This window comes from Ambystoma mexicanum, chromosome 9 (assembly GCF_040938575.1).
Source record: "Ambystoma mexicanum isolate Mex_15411 chromosome 9, UKY_AmexF1_1, whole genome shotgun sequence".
Classification (NCBI taxonomy): Eukaryota; Metazoa; Chordata; class Amphibia; order Caudata; family Ambystomatidae; genus Ambystoma; species Ambystoma mexicanum.
In genome coordinates, this window is record NC_090931.1 from 564,299,737 (window position 1) to 564,320,935 (window position 21,199).

General features: G+C 46.2%; 1 protein-coding gene across 3 annotated transcripts in view; it reads right to left on the reverse strand.

Annotated features, from left to right (window-relative positions):
• The window catches only part of DOC2B (double C2 domain beta), a 2,325,944-nt gene that overhangs the window by 13,406 nt on the left and 2,291,339 nt on the right, over positions 1–21,199 (reverse strand). For all 3 annotated transcript variants that reach the window (XR_011274629.1, XM_069615162.1, XM_069615163.1), the window contains one exon: positions 15,633–15,729. Coding sequence is in view for 2 of the 3 variants with exons in the window: in XM_069615162.1 (XP_069471263.1) it covers positions 15,633–15,729 (97 nt within the window). In the remaining variant the exon portion in view is untranslated. The remainder of the gene's footprint in view (positions 1–15,632; positions 15,730–21,199) is intronic.

Consider the following 21,199-nt stretch of genomic DNA (forward strand, 5'->3'; position numbering starts at 1 on the left):
TCCAATCGGTATTATAAAAAGAAATGTTCACTGGGTCAAAATTGATGCAGGCTTCTTTATTTACTATGCTTGCTGCATAACAGAAAAGGAATGCAGTACACACCCTCCATTGTATGCTGTGCCACACACATAGCACAAAAAAAGAGTCAGATTCACGTTTGTCTTAGTACAAACGTTGTTAGATGGATTGTGACAAAACCGGTTTGCTCCATTTTGTATTATCAAAGCATTTGCTCCGTTTTTTGGACAGGTGCTAATTTTAGATAATCTGGCCGGAGTACTGCTAAAAGTCCTCTCGCAACAGAGAGAACCACAATAAGGTCAGTGGACACCACACCTCCTTTAGTGGGCTTTAATTAAAGCATATACAAAGGCCTATAAAATAGCAATTTTTAACGCCAAAGAATCAACTAAAATGTGCACAAGGTACCAACAATACCTGAGTACTATTCTAAATGTGTCTGTTTGTCCTGAGGGTGAGGGAGAGGGATGGACAGTCCCAAATGCAACCTGAAAACAGCAGGGGGATCTAGCTTCCCTGTGCTAGCAGCAAAATGCTGGAACGCACTCCCCATGATAATCAGGGCTGAAGAATCATTTTGGGCCTTCAGAGCTAAAGTAAAAACATGGCTCTCTTCGCAGTAAGAATTCTAGTCCTACACACATATACTGTACGGTGTAATGCACTCTGTAACCTTGTCACGAACCACTGTGTAACCCGGTTCTCTTGCTACCTACGGTAGCTCACATGTGCAACCTCTATGTAACTTTGTTGTTCACCATGTCTATGCGCCCAGTTACCCTATGGTTTGGCTGCGCTCTACAAATAAACGAACTAAACTAAACTAAACTAAACAGTCCACAGATGTTCAGTAGGGAAAGCTGAGGTTGGGAAAGACACAGCTCAGCAGGCTAGGGGGCTGCTGCTGAAATGTTCTAGGTCTAGGCCTGCCTGTAAATTCTATGCCCTTTTTTCTAATTATTCAGACATGGAACCAACACAAAAACAAAGAGAAACCCTCCTGCACGCTGGGCTGTTCCTGAGACGTTGAGGGCAGGCAGTCCTGCCCTGTTCGGCCTGTGGCTTGGATTCTAATAAGGTGCGTGCATTACATTTTTCAAAGAATGAATGGGTGATTGATTAAATGTGTGCAGACACACCCCTCCAACCCAGGGAGCGCCCCAAATGCACCTCCCATCCAGGAAGTGCCCCAAATGCGCAAACATTCTGAATTCCATCTTACTGACACATACTATTTTTTTTTGGCTGGCCTTGCAGGTTCTCTGTTATCTAAACAACACAAAAGAGGATAGAGCCCTGTAATATTTCACAAAGCTCCCCTAATACATGTTCATTTTAGTGAAGCAGTGGGCCTCATTATGAGTCCAGCGGTAGCCATGCCCGTAAATACCAGCACTGTTGCTGCCAGAGTCATGAATTTACCGGCACCCGGCAATGGGGACTTACCGAGGCATTACAGCCCCGGCGGACCCGGTAAATCCCCATTACCGGGTGCCGGTTATTGTTACCCCCCACTCCCATTTGAGTCCCATCGGACTGAATGGGAATGGGGAGGCCGGATGCACGGGCACTATTCATGAATGGTGCCGGTGTATCCGTCGAGGTCTGCTCGCGGGGTGCCGGTACGCCCACCAGGTCAGACCTGGCAGGCGGAAAGGCACCCACGAGCAGAACTTGTAGTTTGCCGGTGCGGTAACAATGGTACCGGCAAGCTTGTAATGAGGCCCACTGCATTATTTTGAGGGGAAAACGTATTCAAAACATTATTATACAAAGTCAAAACATAACATAAGACAAATCCCGTTTAGGTGAACTCCACTCGTGAGGATTGAGCAAAACAAGCAAAGTGTCTACATGAAGCGGTGCCCAAAGTGTAAATCACATGTGGCCGGCCTCCTCACGCTGCTGCTGCTGGCACAGACAGCACATGCCCAACAATCTTACAGGTCACGCCTGCAGCCTGACCCAGCACAGAACAAAGTTCTCAGACACTTCTGATTATATTTCCGACCACCTTCCAGGCTTCCATTTTCTTGCCCTGAAGAAGTCCTTATGTGACCCATACAGTTATTGTCACATTGACGGCTGAAACCCGAATTTGCACAAGTCAACTAGTTCTTTTGATTAGGGTTCTCTAACTGCATGAGAGTTATTGTTGACAAACTATAGTGACGTAGGTGTTAAACTCACTCATTCGCCAGGTTTTACAGACAAATGGCATGGAGAGTTCACTATTCACAGCGAATGTCCCCTTCAACTATACTCGCTTCCTTGCCTACTCTCACCACACTGACAACCTCGTCAGCCTCTTCCACCTTGTGGCCCACCCACTGCCACAGCATCTGGAGCTCCCTTGCCTCCTGTGGCCCCTTCCACACTGGCTCCCTTGCCATCTTCCACTATCCTGACTCCCTTGCCTGCACTCTCTTCACTGACACCCAGGTCATCCTTGCCTCCTATGCCTCCCCCTACCTCTTTCTCTCAGGCACTCCTACCGCTTACAGGCCCCCACCCCGTAGGTCTTTCAAAAGTGGGAACCTGCTCCACACTAAACACTTGCTTTGCTGTCAAGCACTCCTCTGACATCTGCCACCTCCTTGAACTCCTGGACCTTGATGTTCTTGTTCTCACAGAGACATGGTTTAAGGACAGCTCTGTCATGAGTTTTGACACACTTCTCCCCGAAGGCTCCAAGATCCTCTCCGTGCCTAAGCCCAAAAGGCCAAGATGTGGAGTAGCCTTGTTCTCTCCTGAGTGGATCACTGTCTCCATTATTCCCACTCAGGTCTACTCCTCCTTTGAATGCCTGGTCTGCAGGCTCTCTCTCTCCCATGTTGCCTATCTTACTCTTTCTACCTTCTATCAGCCGCCAGACTAGTCCACCCTCTTCCTTTCTAAATGGGTTGACTTGGCCTCTTCTCTCCTCTCGTTTTCTTCCCAACTCCTCCTGCACGGGGATCTTAACATCTAGTTTGACTCTCCCGACTTCTTAGGTCCTTTCCGCAACCTGTGCGGCTCCCTTTCTCCATTTTACCCTCTGGTCCAACGCACACTGCTGGCCACACCTTGGATGCGCTCATCTCCACAGACATCCCACTGTCTAGTCCTCTCACTACCTCACTCTCATGGACTGATCATTCTCTTCTCTCTTCTCATTTGAAACTCTCTTCTCCTCTAACAATGTCACACCCTACGCCACCTCCCGCCTTCAAGGTAATCCAACGCATGACTGTTCCATCTCCAACACTCTTGACATTCTTGCGCCTGTCATGAGGGTCTGACTGAAGCCTGCCAAAAAGTGCAACTCCTGGTACGACTTTGATCTGGCTGCCCTTAAACCTAAGTGCAGGGCAGCGGAACGGAAATGGGGATCTTCAGGTGCACCCTCTGACAAACTGGCCTGTCACCTTCTTCAAAGGCAATATAGACTCTGCATCCATTCGAAAAAAAGAGTCTACATTCAAGCCCACATCTCCGCAGCATCAAACAACACGGCCAAACTTTTTAAATTCTGCAAGGCTCCACCAAAACAAAGGACATCCTATCCTCTCTCTCTTCCGTTTCCCCTCCTGTACCAACATCTCTTGGGCCAATTCCGGCTGCCCTCACCCCTCCGCTTCTTCTCTCCTCCCTCTGCCCTGTCACACCCAATGAGGTCTCTAGACTAGTCCAGTCTATGTATGTCTACTCCAAACAGGTGGACCCCGGACCCTCCAAATCCATCAAGGACAACATTAACACTCTAGGTCCTGACTTGGCGGATCTCTGCAACCTCTCTTTCGCCATTGGAGATTTCCCCTCTCCCCTCAAGCACTCTCTTGCACACCCCCTGCTCAAAAAACCCAATGCTGACCCGTCTATTCCGGCAAAGTATTGCCCGATCTCCATCACCCCTTTCTTGGTAAAAATTCTGGAGAAGTTGGCTATCACCCAATGTACCCTCCACACTGAATCTGTTGGTTGTCTCCATGACCATCAGTCATTAGAGAATCCAGAGGCATGGAAACTGCTCTTCTGAACACCCATGAAGACCTGCTCTCAAATCTTGACTAACTCTCCCTCTGTCCTCATTCCCCTTAACCTCTCTTCTGCTTTTGATATGGTTAACCACAACATCCTGATCACCCATCCCCGTGATACTCTGGGCATCACAGATCAGACCCTGCCATGGCTCGCCTCCTTTCTCTCTGACCGGCCCTCCAAGGTGGAACTTGGGTCCTTTTTCCTATCACACTCTCTACTTGTGGTGACCTCTAGGGATCTAACCTGTCCCCATGGTTCTGCAATATCTGCATGGTTCCCTTGGTCCACAGGATCTCTTCTTTTACCTCTAACTTTCAGTGTTATGTGGATGACACACAGATCTCTTTCAGGCTACCCTCAGCCTCCTCATCGCTCATCCCCGACTGTCTATCCGCAATTCAGTCCCGATGTGCTGACAAAGATCTCTGCTTGAATGCCAGTAAGACAGAGGTCATCCTCATTGGGACCCATGCTCCCGCTTTCCCACTTTCACACTGGCCGGCCTCCCTTGGCCCTGTGCCCTCACCTACCAACGAGGCAAAAAATATAGGGGTCATCTCCGACTCCACTCTCTCCTTCTCTTCTCACATCTCAGACATCTCCAAAAAGTCCCACTACCAACTGCACCTCCTGAGAGGTATTCTACCTTTTCTCACTTTCCCCCAGAGACTCACCACCTCGAGAGCCTTGGTTCTCTCTAGGCTGGACTATTGCAACAGCCTCTTTCTCAATCTTCCTACCTCTACTCTCCGTCCTTTACAACTCATCCAGAACAGAACTGCTAGACTTATCCTTGGCCTCAAGTCCAGGGACCGCAACTCTCTGGCGCTGAAATCCCTCCAATGGCTCCCCGTGGCCGCAAGGATGAAGTTCAAGATCCGCTGCCTAATCCATAAGGCATTCTGGGGCCGGGGCCCACACTATCTACAATGCATTCTTCCTAAATACTCTTCCTTTAGAGTCCTCTGCTCTTCCTCCTCCAACTCTCTGCGGGTGAGCCGCTTTCACTAACAGATATTTAGGGGTAGATCTTTATCCTCTGCAGGTGCCTACCTCTGGAACAGCCTCCCTGCCTCTCTCTGTCTTGAGCCACAGTACCTTAAGTTCCGGAAACTCCTCAAGACCTTCCCCTTCTCTCCCTCCTTCTCTCTCCCTCTCCCCTGCTAACCTGCGTTCTTTTTTCTCACCGCCCTCCTTCCTCCTTCTCCGGTTCAGTTTTTGCTAACTGGCTGCCTGGTTCACTTCAGAGCCTTACAGGTCCCTGGCCCCCCTGCCAGTTTTTGCACTTGCCCCTGGGCCACTGCCCTTGTTCAGCATTACTGCACTTTCAGCTTACGCTCCATGAGCGAGTCAACCTCTCTGCACTTAACCCAGGGCCTGTTGAACTGGATGCATCTGTTTCTCCCCCCCTACACCCTCTTCCTCACACCTCTGTGCATGCATGACCTAAATGTATTACGACTAGTAATGTTCATCTGTCCTGCCCCCCGCACCTTTTTTTTCTTCTGTCCCCCCTCCCCAGCTTGGTCGAAACTGTAACACTTCATGCACTTACACCAGGAGAAATGCCGTCAGGCCTAGTATGCTAGTTTTTCTGTTTAGATTCATTCGGAAACTTGAAAGCCTAAGAATGATTACTGTATTCCCTTGTTCACCTTCCGCCTCAAAGCGCTTTGAAGCACTCCACCTGTGTATAAGCACTGTATAAATAATTACATTACATTGCTGGATTTGCACACCAGACAAGGGGAGATGTTCAGATTGTTCAGCCTCCAGTTGAGTTCCTGTTTTATATTTGTTGTTTTATTTTTGCTTCTGCGTGTGGGTTTGTTTTAGACACATGTGTTAGTATGAACTAGAGTGTGTGTGTGTGAATAATTGGTTGCAGTACCTCTCACAAGATAAATTGTAGATCATGTGAGGGGAGGGGCAGAGGTAATGAGAATTGTTTTGATCAATCGATGAATTGTCGTGTCCCGCAGTTGCATGGATTGGTCTTATGTTATGTTTTGACTTTGTATAATAATTATTTGGGTACATTTGTATTTTCCAAAATAATGCAGTGTTCTATGCTTCAATTAAATGAAGATGTGTTAAGCCAGCTTTGTGAAATAGTACAGAGGCCTGTCCTCTTATGTGTTGCTTACTTGGCTCCCTCGGCCCCTGTGCTCAAATAATAGTGAGTTGACCTCCATGTTGGATGTTGTCTGTCTTACCCTAAAACCTGGGATAGGATTTGAAAGAATGTGCTTGGTCGGGTGCAATGCTGGGGATACATCATCCAGAACGTTCTCAACGCTTGCATAATGCTTGCTAATGTGTGCGAGTGCACTGTTGTTGCTTCACAAAAGTGTAAATAACTGACTGTATTACAGACATCAGTGTGTAAATTACAAAAGAACGAGAGGCAGAGTCCACTGTGCCAGAATTTTGTATATTTTTACTGAAAAAGTGCACCAAGTATTTTTCAAAATACATAGGTAAAATAATCCCAGTAAAAATATACAAAAGACCTACCAGCAATGTTGGGCTACATGCTGTTGGAGACGTGGGCCTCATTATTAGGGTGGCGGCCACGGTATAAACGGTGCCGGTAAGGCACCGGCACCGTTCATGCTGTGCCGCCAAATTACGAGTTCTGCTCGCGGGTGCATGACAGCCCGCCAGGTCTGACCTGGCGGGCTGTGCGGCACCCGCGAGCAGAACTCATAATTGCGCCGGCACCGTTATCAACTCGCCAACACCCAATACTGCAAAAAGGGACCCATATCTGCTAGATATAAATTGAAGAAGGAAGGTGCACCCAGACAACCCTGTCTCACTCCTCTCTCAGCCTTAATCAGGTCAGTGAGGTGTCCAGCCTCGTCCAGTCGCACCCTCAAGGAAGTATCTTTGTGTAGTTCGACTAATATGGATATTAAGCCCTTTGGGGCACCCCATTTCCTCAGTTTGGCCCAGAGGCGTTCTCTAATTACCAGGTCGAAGGCCCTTGAAAAGTCGACCCAGGCTCCATATATTTGCCCTTCTCCCATGTCTCTTGTGTGCTCATTCAGCAGGTTAAGTACCAACCCATTAAGGGTTGTAGCCATCCCGCCTCTGAAACCTGCTTGAAATTTTGATAGTATGCAGTGACCTGCACTTTTTCACAATGTGCATCTCAAAAGAGCACTATCTGCATTTTTTTGGGAGCTCGATTCTCGTGTGTGTACAAGTTGAGATGAAATAAATAAAAACATTCTGTACAATATTAAAATATTTCTGAATAAAAAGCACATTTTGCAAAAACCCACCCACCATCATATGTACAAAAGACATTTTCAAAAATCCCAATAGCATTTGCTATGAAAATGCATTTTTGGAAATGCTAAAAGCATTTTGTGAGATTCTCATTTTCTATGTACAAAATGATCTGTGAACAAGGTGTTTTTTTCTCAGATGTTCATGCCTGCGGGATGCTCGGCGGGGGTCCTCTTCAATTAACCAACACCCCTTCCCTTATAATTACACAGGCACTTCCTGGCCGATACAAACGTAAGTATGTGTCATTACGTCATATCATAATTATAACGCAGAGCTCCATTACGACACAGCTTTGCATTCCCACCTCATGGTTTTTGGCTTATTTATTTCATGATACCAATGACCAGTTTCTGTACAATGGCGGCTTCATCTGCATTCCATTCACTACTCATAGCTAGCCTATACGATGGCTTGATCTACCTTGCGTTTCAGCGTCTGTACATTCTTTAAGCTTCTGTTTTCTGCAGCATTCTGTTAACATGTAATCTTCTTCTTTTCCACTTTGGTAGTTCACTCGATTCTTTACTTCGGCATTTGTCCTCTAGGATGCATACATTGGGCCTCATTACGAGTCCGGCGGTAAGCGCAGCGGTAAAACCGCCTGGTTACCGCCGGACTCGTATTACCTTTCCGCCTCTGTGACTCCCGGAATTACCAGGGCATTACAGCCCCGGTGTCCCGGGAGTCACGGAGGCGGAATGGTGTTAATCCCCATTCCCATTGAGTCCCATAGGACTCAATGGGAATGGGGAAGTGGAAACACCGGCACCATCTCATGATGGTGCTGGTGTTTCCACGTCCGCCTGCAGGCGGGAGGTGTTCAACCCGCCACGTCAGACCTGGCGGGAAGATCACTTTCCACCTGCAGGGGTCGGGATCAGGCGGTCCGGAATTAACAGTGGCGGCGGGTTTACCGCCGCTGTTAATTCCGGACCGCCCGACCCGTAATGAGGCCCATTGTCTTCATTCAGTATCTCAGGACGTTGTGCACACTTTCTTATGATGTCATTAGTTCATTTTCTTAGCTCTTTATCATATTCCTTCAGGGAGTTCCTCCTGTAGGCTGTCATCAACTCAAGGGTACATTCGATAAGGTTGTCTCAATAGACATCTTCTTCCAAATACTCACAGTGGTATTGGCACGCTAGCTTGTGTCAGACAAGGCCCGGTTTCATGTCTCTAATACAAAGGAGGTATGGGGGCAGGATTTCCTGCGGATGCATACATCTGATCATCTACATTCCCCCCTCTGGTTGAGTCCTCAAACACCTCCTAAAGTGGTCCTGCTTCTTTGTATCTTCTCTTGAAGAAGGGTTTTTTGGATTCTTCATCACCCACCTCACGGTGCCCCCTTTTTTAATGTGTTCATCCACACTCTAGGACATGTAATTGCACTCTCCATTTGGGGTACAGAAGACCCAACTTCCCATGTAATTCTTATGATCCTTTGGATACCAGAATTTTGTTCTTTCAGGTGCCACAATACTTGCTTTTATGTAGTCTCTGATGGCTCTATCAGTCAGCACATTGGGCCTCATTACGAGTTTGCAGGTACATTAACAACGGTACCGGTAAGCTTGCCGGTACCGTTGTTACTGTACCAGCAAACTACGAGTTCTGCTCACGGGTTTCTTAGCAGCCACCAGGTCTGACCTGGTGGCCTTACCGGCACCCGTGAGCAGAACATGACGGTAGCACCGGTACCGTTATTCACGGTACCGGTGCTACCACCTTCCCCATTACCATTGAGCCCTATGGGGCTGAAATGGGAATGGGGAAGAATTGTTTCTGGCGCCCAGAAATGGGCAATTACCGGGTCCAGCAAGGTCATAATGACCCTGTTATTGCCCTTTTCTGGGCGTTGGAAAAAAATGAATACCGGTAGGCAGCCGTGCCTGTACTACAGGCATGGTTCCCGCCAGCCTCATAATGAGGCCCATCGTCTTCTTGTTTATCCTTTGTGTCAATCATGATGTTCATTCCCACTGTTTCTTTGCCATTTTCCGACATTGTCCAATTATTATCCTTATCATACAGAATCCAAACATTATTATCACCAATATTGCTCCAAGGAATTTTAATAAGTTTTCCATCCAATACGGAATCCACGAAAACAGGAGGGAGAACCAACTGTCATTTCCAATGGCCTCCGTTTCATCCACCATTTTCATTGTGCGGCGTGACACTAAAATGGCGATCTCAACGAGGCCCGAAAATGAGGCTGCCTTTGGTTGCTAAGCAACCTGATTAATCTTCAGCCAATCCCTTACACCAGTAGGCGGAAGCCAGCTGAGGGAGAAGGCCTGAGGGAAAAGGCCCTGTTCCTCCCCAGTGAGCCCCACTCAGCTGCATCTGCTCGCCTAGAAGGGTGAGAGGGCTGGAGCCCTTCCCTGCACCTCACGAGCACACCAGAAGCATCCGTCTGAATATTGCACTCGTGCTGTCTGACCTACCTGAAGCAGCATCCACGGAATCAACAGCATTGGTGAGGCGATCACATGGCTAAATAGCCTCCTTCACCCTTATTGTGCCTGCCCTACGAGCCCTGTTGCCCACCAGAGCCCCACCTGTGTATCTGCACACTACCGCTGCGACGATCCTCCATCTTGTCCTAATCATGCGGCCTGACACTAAAATGGCGGTCGCAACGCGGCCCGAAAACGAGGCTGCCTTTGTTTGCTAAGAAACCTGATTAATCTTCAGCCAATCCCCTACACCGGTAGGCGGAAGCCGGCTTCGGGAGAAGGCCCGAGGGAAAGGCCCTGTTCCTCCCATGTTCGCCCCGGGATGCCGCGGAAACGCAGTCAGTCACGCCACTTGTCTGACTTACTTTCAACGTTCCTACAGCCTTTCATCCACTACTGCAACACGGTTGCATATTTAACAGACTGCTGTCATTAATGGACCTTGAACTGCCTCAATACCCACGCTGTTAAGTGACCCACCGTTCCAACCCCGCCGTATATCTTGTCAATATCCGCATGAATACTGCTATCAGACTATTAATCCGCTGAGTATATGTTAACGTGGTTGCCAACCCCTTATCGATACTTTACAAACCCAGCGACCTCCACCACCCTCCAAGAAACTATTATACGCAGTACCTATGCTAATTGGCTAAGTTCTTTGTCCTCTGTCTAAGCTCCCAGTTGGGGTGACCCATCACTATATTTTTAATGACCAGGCAATTCATCCCATTTGTACCACCTGTTGTACGCTTGATAAACTATCAAAAGGCATGCACATGTTATGATAATGCTCATGTATACCAATGTAAATATCCTAATGCCATAACTTTATGCCAAGCCTATGTAGATAACTGTTTCGGAATCATGAATCCCTAGTACAACGTTAACTACCAATTGATGCCAATGTCACTGTGTATGAAAATTACGTTAACTAAATTACATTCCTAGCTAACGCATGATTGCCCTGCCTACCACAGTGTTTAACCTTGCTTTATACAAAGGTAGTACTTTTATGGTTTAGTCATTGTGTCTCACATTACATACTATATCAATACACTATGTACCTAATGTCTAACGCAGCATACCTATGCGTCACCTATATGGTAATGACACTCTACATAATGGCAACACTATCTAGGACGGAAAATTTACCAGACAACCAGACCTTGTCGCCTAATTCACCAGCATTTATGCCTGATGGACCCCTTCTCTCGAACCCATGCAACACTACAATCAGAAATGCTAGACTCCGAGCACGCCTACCTAGAATATACAACCCACTGATCAGACACTTGAGTAAGGTGGCGCATAAACACTCACCTAAGTTCAATCACACTACTAATAGTAGCAAAAACAAACCCTATACTAAAACAACGAGAACCCCAAACCTTACCAATCTAGACAGATCCACTTGCCCTCCCTTAGAAAAAGCTATCCCTAAGCTTAAAGGAGCTCTAATAAATGCTAGATCTCTAGTCACGTACGCCACTGAAATAGCAGAGACCATCCTATCAGAGGATTACGACTTTATTGCAGTCACCGAATCTTGGCTTCACGAGGCTGCAGGCCCGCATTGTCATTAGCGGTCCCAAATAATTACACAGTCCTCAGAGTGGACAGAAGTGAAGCCAGAGGCGGAGGACTGACCATCATTGCCAAAACTGATCTTTCTATGAGAATTTCTCCTCCACCCAACATTAACTCTTGCGAAGTGATGTCAATTAAAATACCGACAGCCAACTCGCTAACCCTGAACATCCCCAGGCCCTATTAATACGTTCATTGAAGACCTATCCACAATCCTATCGGAAAACCTAAAAGATACCTCCCAAATGCTGCTGTTAGGAGACTTCAACATAGGGCCTCATTACGACCCAGGCGGTAAGGGGTTTACGGCAGCGTAAACAGCGCCGACCCTTACCGCCTGAGTACGAGGTCCCTTAGCGCCATGGAGCTTTTAACACCTGCTTTTAGCAGGTGTTAAAATCCATGGCACTAAGGGACCATGGAGTTAATTACGCCACCGTAATTTACGGTGGCGTAATTAACGCCTTCCCCACTCCCATTATGCCCTATGGGGCAAAAATGGGAATGGGGAAGGGTAAATGGGGATTGGGGACTTACCGCCCCGCCAAGGTCGGAATGGGGCGGTAAGTCCACCAACCACCATGGCGTAAACATAGTTTACGCCATGGTGGTAAAGTCACGGCCCAGGCGGTAACTTACCGCCTGGGTCGTAATGAGGCCCATAGGCTTTAATGATGTTAATGACCAACATTCGACTGCAGCAGCCAACACTCTGTCCGAACTCGGCTTCTCCCAGAGAGTAAACGATCCAACCCATAACAAAGGGAGAACACTTGACTGGGTTGCAGATCATAACTGTAATGTCTCCATTACCTCTGTCTCACCTCAAATTTGGACAGACCACTATCTCATATCTTTTACAATAGCATCTAGTAGATCTACCCAACAGATACCTCTTGCCCCCCCAGCACTCACAAGAAACAAGAAAAATATCACTCCAGAAAAACTACTCCCTGGTATTCTACCCACCCTCAACTCCCTACCGGGCAATTTGGATCCTAGCGCCCTTGTCGAAGTGTAAAACAAAGCTATGACCACTACTCTCGACATCATCGCCCCACTAAAACCTAGAAATAGTAAGCCCAAAAACCACCCCAACAACTGGTTCACCCCTCACCTAAATGCTCTAAGACTAGACAAAAGAAAAATTCGAAACCACCTGGAAACTCCATCCTACCCAAGAGAACAAATCTAAGCTCACACAAATCTCATCCCAATACAAGAAGGATATACTTTTGGCAAAGAGAGACACTTACAACGCTAGAATCTCGCAAGCAAACTCGAGCACGAAGGAACTCTTTGCGATACTGAAAGAATTAGAAAACCCCATCACAGCCCAAGACAACTATGTCAAAGATAAAACCTGGTGCTCCGATATCCAGCACAAACCAGTGAACAAAGTGACTAACCTTCAAAATAAAATAGCACCAAAAAAAGCCTTTCTAACTATCACCACTCCATCACCAAATAAAACTAGTCCACCCACAAATAATCCTGTCGCCCAATTTCAGTTCTCTAAAGTCTCCACTACAGAGGCTGAGAAAGTTATATTAGGTCTTAAACCATCCAACTGCAAAGGTGACCAATGCCCAGCACAATTTATCAAGGACGCTGCCAGGGACCTATCACCTTTCATCACCAAACTAATTAATGCCTCTTTTACACCCGGCACGATACCCAGCAATCAGAAAGAATCCTGGGTACTCCCTCTTCTTAAAAAACAAACGCTTGACCCGGCCATGCCGACTAATTACAGGCCCATCACTACGGTGCCATTCCTGTTGAACATTTTAGATAAGGTAGCATATATCCATATCCAGCACTTCTTAGAATTCAACCAACGTTTAGGCTTTTGTCAATCTTCCTTCCGGCCATTACATGGCACAGAAACGGCTCTCATTGATCTTAAAGCCCAAATAGACAAACTGAAAGCTTGCATTACTCCTTCTCCTTGACTTGTCGGCGGCTTTCGACTTGGTGGACCACAATGTCCTTTGTAGCCACCTGGACTCAGCTGCCCATTTCTCCAGTGAGGCCATAACATGGATACAATCCTTTCTAAGTGACCGAACCATGAGGGTCTTCTCACTTTCAGCAGCTGCGGACCCTATACCCATCACGTGTGTGGTTCCCCAGGGCTCCTGTGTCTCTCCAACCCTGTATAATATATTCACAAAGCCCCTGTTTGACGAGTTGGACCGTCTGGGTATCACCTACACTAACTATGCAGATGATACCCAGATCCTCCTACCACTTACCGGGGACTACTGCAAGGATTCAACATTGGTGAATAGAATTTACAGCATCGTTCAGACTTGGATGGCCACTCACGGTCTCTGTCTGAACGATGATAAACAGAGCTCCTCATCCTGGGATCTGCATCTCTACTCACTAGACTTGGTACAAACTACTCATCATTCATCATTGATGGGAATCTTATTAAGGTTGCCAAGGAAGTAAAAACACTAGGTTTTTACGTAGACTCTACACTAACATTCACAAAACAGGTAAACTCCCTAGCCTCTTCAACAGCTTATACGTGCAAACTAATCAGAGATAGCAAACACTTCCTCTCAGCCAACAGTTGCATGACCCTAGCAAGAGCTCTCATCTTATCCAGATTAGACTATTGTAATGCCCTCTACATTGGAGCGAACAAATATATCACCAACAAAATACAGTCTCTCCAAAACAATGCCCTTAGAGCGGCACTCAATATCTCCAAGAAAGAACATATTTCTGAAACCAGAAGAAAACACAAGTGGCTATAATAAAACTAAAAACAGCATCCCTCATTCACAAAAGCCTCAACAACAAAGCTCCTCGATACATAATAGGAAAGATTCTCTAGAAAAACCTCTACTAGACCCAACTGCCTTCAGGTGCCTCGCTTTAAACTATTCACTATCGGAGGTACTGGCTTCCCAGTTAAAGCAGCTCAACTATGGAACTCACTGCCCAACACACTCAGAATGGGCCAAACCTTTACCAAATTCAGACAAAATTTAATTAAATGGCTCTTAGCGATTGCTGAAAATCGAACTCACTGAATTTGATCTCATATGTAAACATTTGTACATTATATCTAATATTGACTGTCTGTTGTTTTGTCCCACCACTGATCACTATATGTATATACACTATTTTTACTAAACTAGATGTTTCTTCCTCAAATGCCATTATCTTGTAACCAAAGTAACTATGTACTAAGCTGTATGACTTCTTACTGCCTGTGCCCTGATACCCTCGGGTCCGGCATGCATAATAAATCTTCTTAGGAAACATACAAACAAACAAACAAACATGTAGCTCTGTCAACATCGATATGGCCTCTGTCAAAGTCCTGTTCTCGCCGTCATGAGATGGTATGAATGCACAATATGATGGCCCGATCTTGGCGCAAACACCTCCTTCCATTGCTGTAATCATGTCGAGGACATATCTATTCTGGAGGGTCATCAACATTATGGCCCTCAGCTCTTCTTTTATGGCCTTAAATCCTTTTATAGTGGCATTGATTGTTTGCAGCAGCTCCCACCTGGTGATCTGCAGCCATTTGGCTTTCACCACTGTTTGAATTCCAGGCATGAACATAGATGTGAACATCACCGGAGTCCTGCTGAACAGTTAGTGCTTATCAGGAATGTTTCTGCAAGCAGTTGAGTGATATCTGGGACACTCCATAACCCAAAATGTGGCGTAGGCAATACATGATAGCCTTTAGCATATTTCTCAACTAACATGCTGTTGGTGGGCATTACCCGTGCTGTAATCTATTTATTTACCCGTCAAGCCCCCTACACGCCCATACACTTCAGTGAACTCTGACCCACCAAAAACAAAATTGACTCTTTTCACCAACCCAGAGGCACAAAAGGTTGAGGGTTATGCCTTCAGGTATTTAGGGACATTCAACATGTTTCTTGCTGCAACGCTCTTGCTTGTCGCTCCACAAATGCATGCTCTGTTCCCACTGCATGCTTAAATAAATTGTGTCTCTGGGGAAAGGGTACGGGTGTCACAAGGAAGGGAAAGCAGCGCTTGGAAGGACGCCACGCTATTATGCTACTCCCGAGCAAATGCCCTTCAGCCTCAGATCCTGACTCAAGTCCAAAATGGCTTATCATATCATATAATTTGTCAGCCAATAAAAGAGTGATGGTTTCTTGATAGGACACCTTAAATAATTTATGCGTGCCTTTAAACACTTGAATATTCTTCTTATCACTTACCAATAAAATCGTTGGATTTTCCAATATCGTAATCCCACACTGTAACTTCCAAGGTCTTCTTTGAGAGATCACCATGCTTGATTTCATAGCAAAATTCCTAGTGGGTAAGAAGAATGCAGAGAGAAAATATGAGGCCACGCATACAGGATTTCATAAGAGAGAGAACTTGATCACACTATTTGATTAACTTTTATGAAGTGTTCACAGCACTTTGTATCATTTTACAAATGAGAGGTTACACTCACACCTGCACCGAGGCTCGCAAACATCCTTCAGTGCATAGCTGCCAGGCAGTTGAAAGTGTGGACACAGACATGCGGCAGAAGGGGAGCTGGCGATCACAGTTTTCAGGCTCCTTTCCCGCATTACGCTGTGTTCCACAAGGTTCTGTCCTCGGAACCCTTCTCTTTTCTCTTTACACTGCCCCTCTTTCAGCCATTATCTCTTGGTTTGGACTTGGATGTCATTTGTGTGGTGAGGACTCCCACATTTTTCTCTCCTTCTCCTCTTTCACAAATACTCTTCATGCTTCTGTTTATTCATGTCTCACTTCTGTGCAATCCTGGATAAACTCTGACTTTCTTCACTTAAACGCCTTGTTCTTTCCTTCGCCCTCTACCACCCCCTGGCCCCAAGTTTGACTCTTCCCTTCCTTTTGTTCCCCACATCACCAATATCACCCATTCTTGCAGATTTCATGTATACAATATCCGGAGAGCCTCCCCCGGCCTCACTTTTTCTGCGACTAAACTACTTATTGTCACACTTGTTTTCTCCCGTCTTGGCTATATCTCTTTTCTTCTCATTGGTCTTCCAGCCTACCATCGTGTCCCTCTGTGCTCTATTTTTAATTCTGCTATTCACACTCGTTGTTGCCTTTCACCTCGTTCTACCATTGCTCCATCTTTTCGTTCGCTCTCTTGGCTTTCATTTGAAGGTCGTATGTTCTTTTGCTTTCTATGTATTCTTTTTTTAACCTACCCTTGGTGCCCCCTCCCCCTTTCTTCCCTATTTTCTTTCTATACCCCATCACGGCCCCTCCACTCTGAATCCCATTTTCTACTTTCTGTCTCCAAACCTCCTTGCGCACAACCCCATTTCCGCTCAATCTGCTTCCTTGGCCCTAAACACTGGAACACACTCCCTCTTGATATCCACTACTCCCCTTCCCTTCATCTTTTTTCGTCTTAAATGTTTTCTTCTTAACGCTGGTCTCTAATCCTTTGCATGCTTGTCTTGAGTTGATGCATTTGTATATTGTCCTTTGACTCTACTTTGTTTTAACTATTGTTCATTATTTTTCTGCTTATCTAGTATATGTTATTGTAGCGTTTCCTTTTGTACACCACACTTTGGCAAAAGCGCGTCATAAATATAATAAAATACAATATATGAGCTTACTCCAGAGGCCCATTATGCTAGTTAGTTTTGGCTGAGAAATGTCCAAAATAATGCTTTGTGTGAGGTTTATGCATCCAGACTTGCTGTAAACTGTGGCCAACATTTCATGCATTTTGTCAAAATGGCTTCACTCTTTCCTGGCAGGTTAAAGGTTCAAGGATAGACACACCCAGTAGGAGGCCTCGTGGCATTCCTTTACTTGTGTCCTGCAGGCCTCCCCTCACTTCCCATGGACCTAATTGGCTCCTACTTGACTCCCCGCACCTTCACCCCTACGCAGAAAACACACAGACACACCTACATGTCCCCAGCTGACAGAACGCATTCTTGACCACATCCAAGCACCTTTAAGTCCAAGGCCCAAAGCACCCCTTTGATGAGATCAACTCTCTCTTCCCAGCAACCATCCTTCTCCCGATGGACTGTATCCATTAAAGGGAAGACCTGAAACTTGGGGCGCTAACCTCTGCCTAAATGTGCAGGAAGGCGCTGAGGTCACTGCCACGTTCTAATGCTGAATACAATACTGCCGTTCATCCCACCAGAAAGCACCTCAATAACGTATGAACCATTGCCTTATTTGCACCAACGTGCTTTTAATGTTCTGGTGTGACAGAAAGGTGCGTGAATTATGCACTGTTTGCATAGCAGCCAAGGCATGCAGTGTGGAGGGGGTTAATGAGAACTCTGCTTTTCAGTTTGCTTGCATTGTTGAAAACCAGCGAACAGAGTTTACAGTCTATTTTCTCACTTAAAATAGTTGCCAGGACGGATGTTCTTTCATATTGTTGTCCGACTGGCGCTTTGGTCATAAAAGGTCCTTGGAGATCCTCATTTTTTTCAGAATTCAGTGACAGGCCCTTCTTTCTCATACAATGTCTGTTGGATGTTTTATCACTTATACTACATTTCCCAGAATTCAGCATCAGGGCCCTCTTTCTCTCATACTGTCCTATGGGGATTCTGATACTTTAGCTACATTTTCAAGAATGCAGCATCAGGGCCCTCTTTCTCTCAATCTTTCTTACACACCTAGTTACTTTGACTACAATTCCCAGACTTCTGCGTCTGAGCGTCCCTTACAGTCTTCCATGCACCCTTGTTATTGTACTTCTCGCTCTGGATGTGGCTGTCCCGCAGACTCACAGATCAATGGCTGCTCTGACTTCTCATGGCATGCTGTTCACTTTTCCAGACAACAGTCATGTCTTTCCATCTCTTGCAAGACCTCCCACAGAGCTTGCGGTGGCAACTTCAGCATCGCTTAGCCCTCTGGCAATGCTCCATCCTGGATCCTCTTTTGACTTGGCACCTCCAGGTCTCCAAACTGCTCTGACAGCCTAGGTTCACTGCTCCATTCTTTCAACTGGGTTCACCCAAACCAAAGTCAGAGTCTACCTTGCTCACAGCCCTCTGTGGGCCATCATTCATGCAGGCTTCAGTAGCTACTATTCCCTGCTGCCTTCACCACTTGTGGAGAAATCTCTGCAGCTTCTCCTGCTCAGTTGTGTCTTGTCTCCTTCTGGTACTTATCATGATTTCACCCAATTGCTGGAGAGTTCCTGGTCTCATTGATCTACTAGTCCATGGCTCCTCCTCATTCCCTGATTTTCTCAGTTTCGAACATGTCGCATGCCCCACATCTCAGTCTGCCATCTTGCATTTCATTGCCACTTCCCTGGGGTGCTGTTTGGTCAGAGGTCCGTGTTCTCTATTCTCCTAGTTTATCAGATGGACTAGCAATGGAACAGTTAAGTCCCTTTTTCGGCATCTTATTGTTCCGTTCAAACTAGGCCCATTGTCGCAGTAGATTACAATTAAAATACTTTGACATTTGTTTTCAAATTGTGGGGGTTAATGGGAATAGTACGATTTTCAATGGACTGTAGACTTAAGACATGTGTGAAGGTGAATTAAAAATCACTGGGGCAGTCTATTGGGTACCTTAGAAATGGGAGATGATGTAACCAGCAAATCATTTCTTGAAGCCCTTGAGAGCTAGTTTGGGCCAGCCTCATGTCTCACAATGTTGTTTTGCAGCACCCTACAAAAGGCAGAGGTGGATGCACACCCCTTGGTCTTCAGAGGTGATCTAAGAGCGCAGGTCACCCACCATTCCTGGTTCCACATCTGGATTACAACAGCCAGGCAGGAAAGCTGCAATGGCGAATGGCTGCCTGGAGGCATTTCATATGGAACTAATGTCCTGGTACAGCTGGGCAGGAGGCAGCTATGCAACAACTAAATCCAACAGGGCAAAGGTTGTCTGTAACATGGACTGTAGCTGACAAGTTAACATTCTGTGCTTAGATACTTGACCATGTCCTTGTACTCCAGAGCTGGCATATCTTCCCTACACCTGTATTGATGAGGAATCCAGGCCCCTGTAACTTCAGGCAGTCCGCATAATGAGAGCTATTGCAGTCTAGTTAGAACCTGGGGCCTGTATAGGTGAGATTTGCTCAGATGGACCTAGGGTGACTAGATTTCGGACTAACGCTTAATGATAAAGAGGACAGAGTTGCAGAGTTTGATGAGTATTGACTTCCATGGTGTGGTTGATAGGAAAGAGGAAAGGATCGTCAATGTGCTACATTTTTGAACTTCTGAAGTAGGAAGGGCCATTTCAACCAAGACAGAATACCTTAGTTTGAAAAAAACCTGCCCACACTACCCCTGCACTACAATCCCTATACAGGCAGCTGATAGACAGTGAATGGTCAGCTCTTAAACTTTCAGATTGACTCATTCATAGGGAATACTGGGGCAACTTTCAAGTATACACATTTAGCAGGCTACTGGACTGATTATGAGTTTGGCAGTCGGGGTAAAACACCCGGTAATTACCATTACTGGGTGTTTTACCACTCAGAAAAAATATGAGTTTCATTACAGAAACTCTTTTAATGACTGGTATTGTGTGTTAGATTTGTATAGCGGCACAGAAGCAGTACTGCATGCAGTAATTACCAGGTGCAGTAATTACCAGACCCCATGGAGTGCTGAGGGAATCCATAGTGAGGAATAATGGAATGGTCTGCATGACTTGTAGTCATGAAGCCCTACCAGGCCACCTGGCAATTACTGTATGCAGTAAACTCATTTCTAATTCCTAAAAGAGCAAGGTGCTGACCAAAGCTTACCAGCTAACTTTTGCCCTGTGTCTCTCCTTCCACACTACTCTAAAGTGCTTGAAAGATTTGTGCTCAACCGTCTTACCGATTTGTTAGACATCCATGACTTTCGAGACCGCCTACTAGCTGGTTTCCGCTCCTGTCACTCCTCGGAAACTGCTCTCATGAATGTGTCCAACTTCATCGCCTCTGCTAAGCACTCTAACTCATCCTCTATCCTAATTATCCTTGACCTACCTGCAACCTTTGACACTGACAATCACTCTAATTCTTGGGATTCACGATTGAGCCCTTGCCTGGATTGAGTTCTACCTTGCACCTCACCAATTCTTTGTCTCTTGGAGCAATACCTCTCAACTCACACTTCTAACTCTTGGTGCTCCACAAGGCTCTGTCCTGGGTCCACTCCTATTTACACTCTACACCTCTGCTCTTGGGGCACTAATCTCCTCCTTTGGGTTCTCATACCAACTCTTCCCAGACGACACCCAAATCTTCTTCTCTTTTCCTGAACTCTCCTCTTATCTCTTTATCAAAATGTCCAACTGTCTCTCTGCCATAACATTGTTGATGGCCTTGCACTCTCTGATGTTAAACTCTACCAAAACAGAAGTGCTCTTCTTCCCTGCCAAAAGCTCTCTCTCATCTCTTCCTCTGTCTATCCAGTTCCCACCTGACTCTCTCCACTACTCTTATTTAGCTAGAAACCTCAGCGTCATCTATGACCCTTCTCACACCTTCTCTACTTTCATCTCCTTCAGCCTCCTAAAAATTAGGAACATCAGGCACCGCCTTCCTTTCAACACCACCAAGCATCTCTTAACCACTCTTGTCTTCTCTAAACTGGACTTCTGTGCCAGCATTCTATTTGGTCTCCCCAGCTACGCTTTCTGTCTTTTCAACAAGATCATTAACTCTGCTAGGATTGTCTTTGAACTCTCTCACTTCACACCTACTATCTCCTACCGTCACCAAGTTGGAAGGCTGATGATGCAAAACAGGGCCAGATTCTGGTTCACAAATCTATCCACA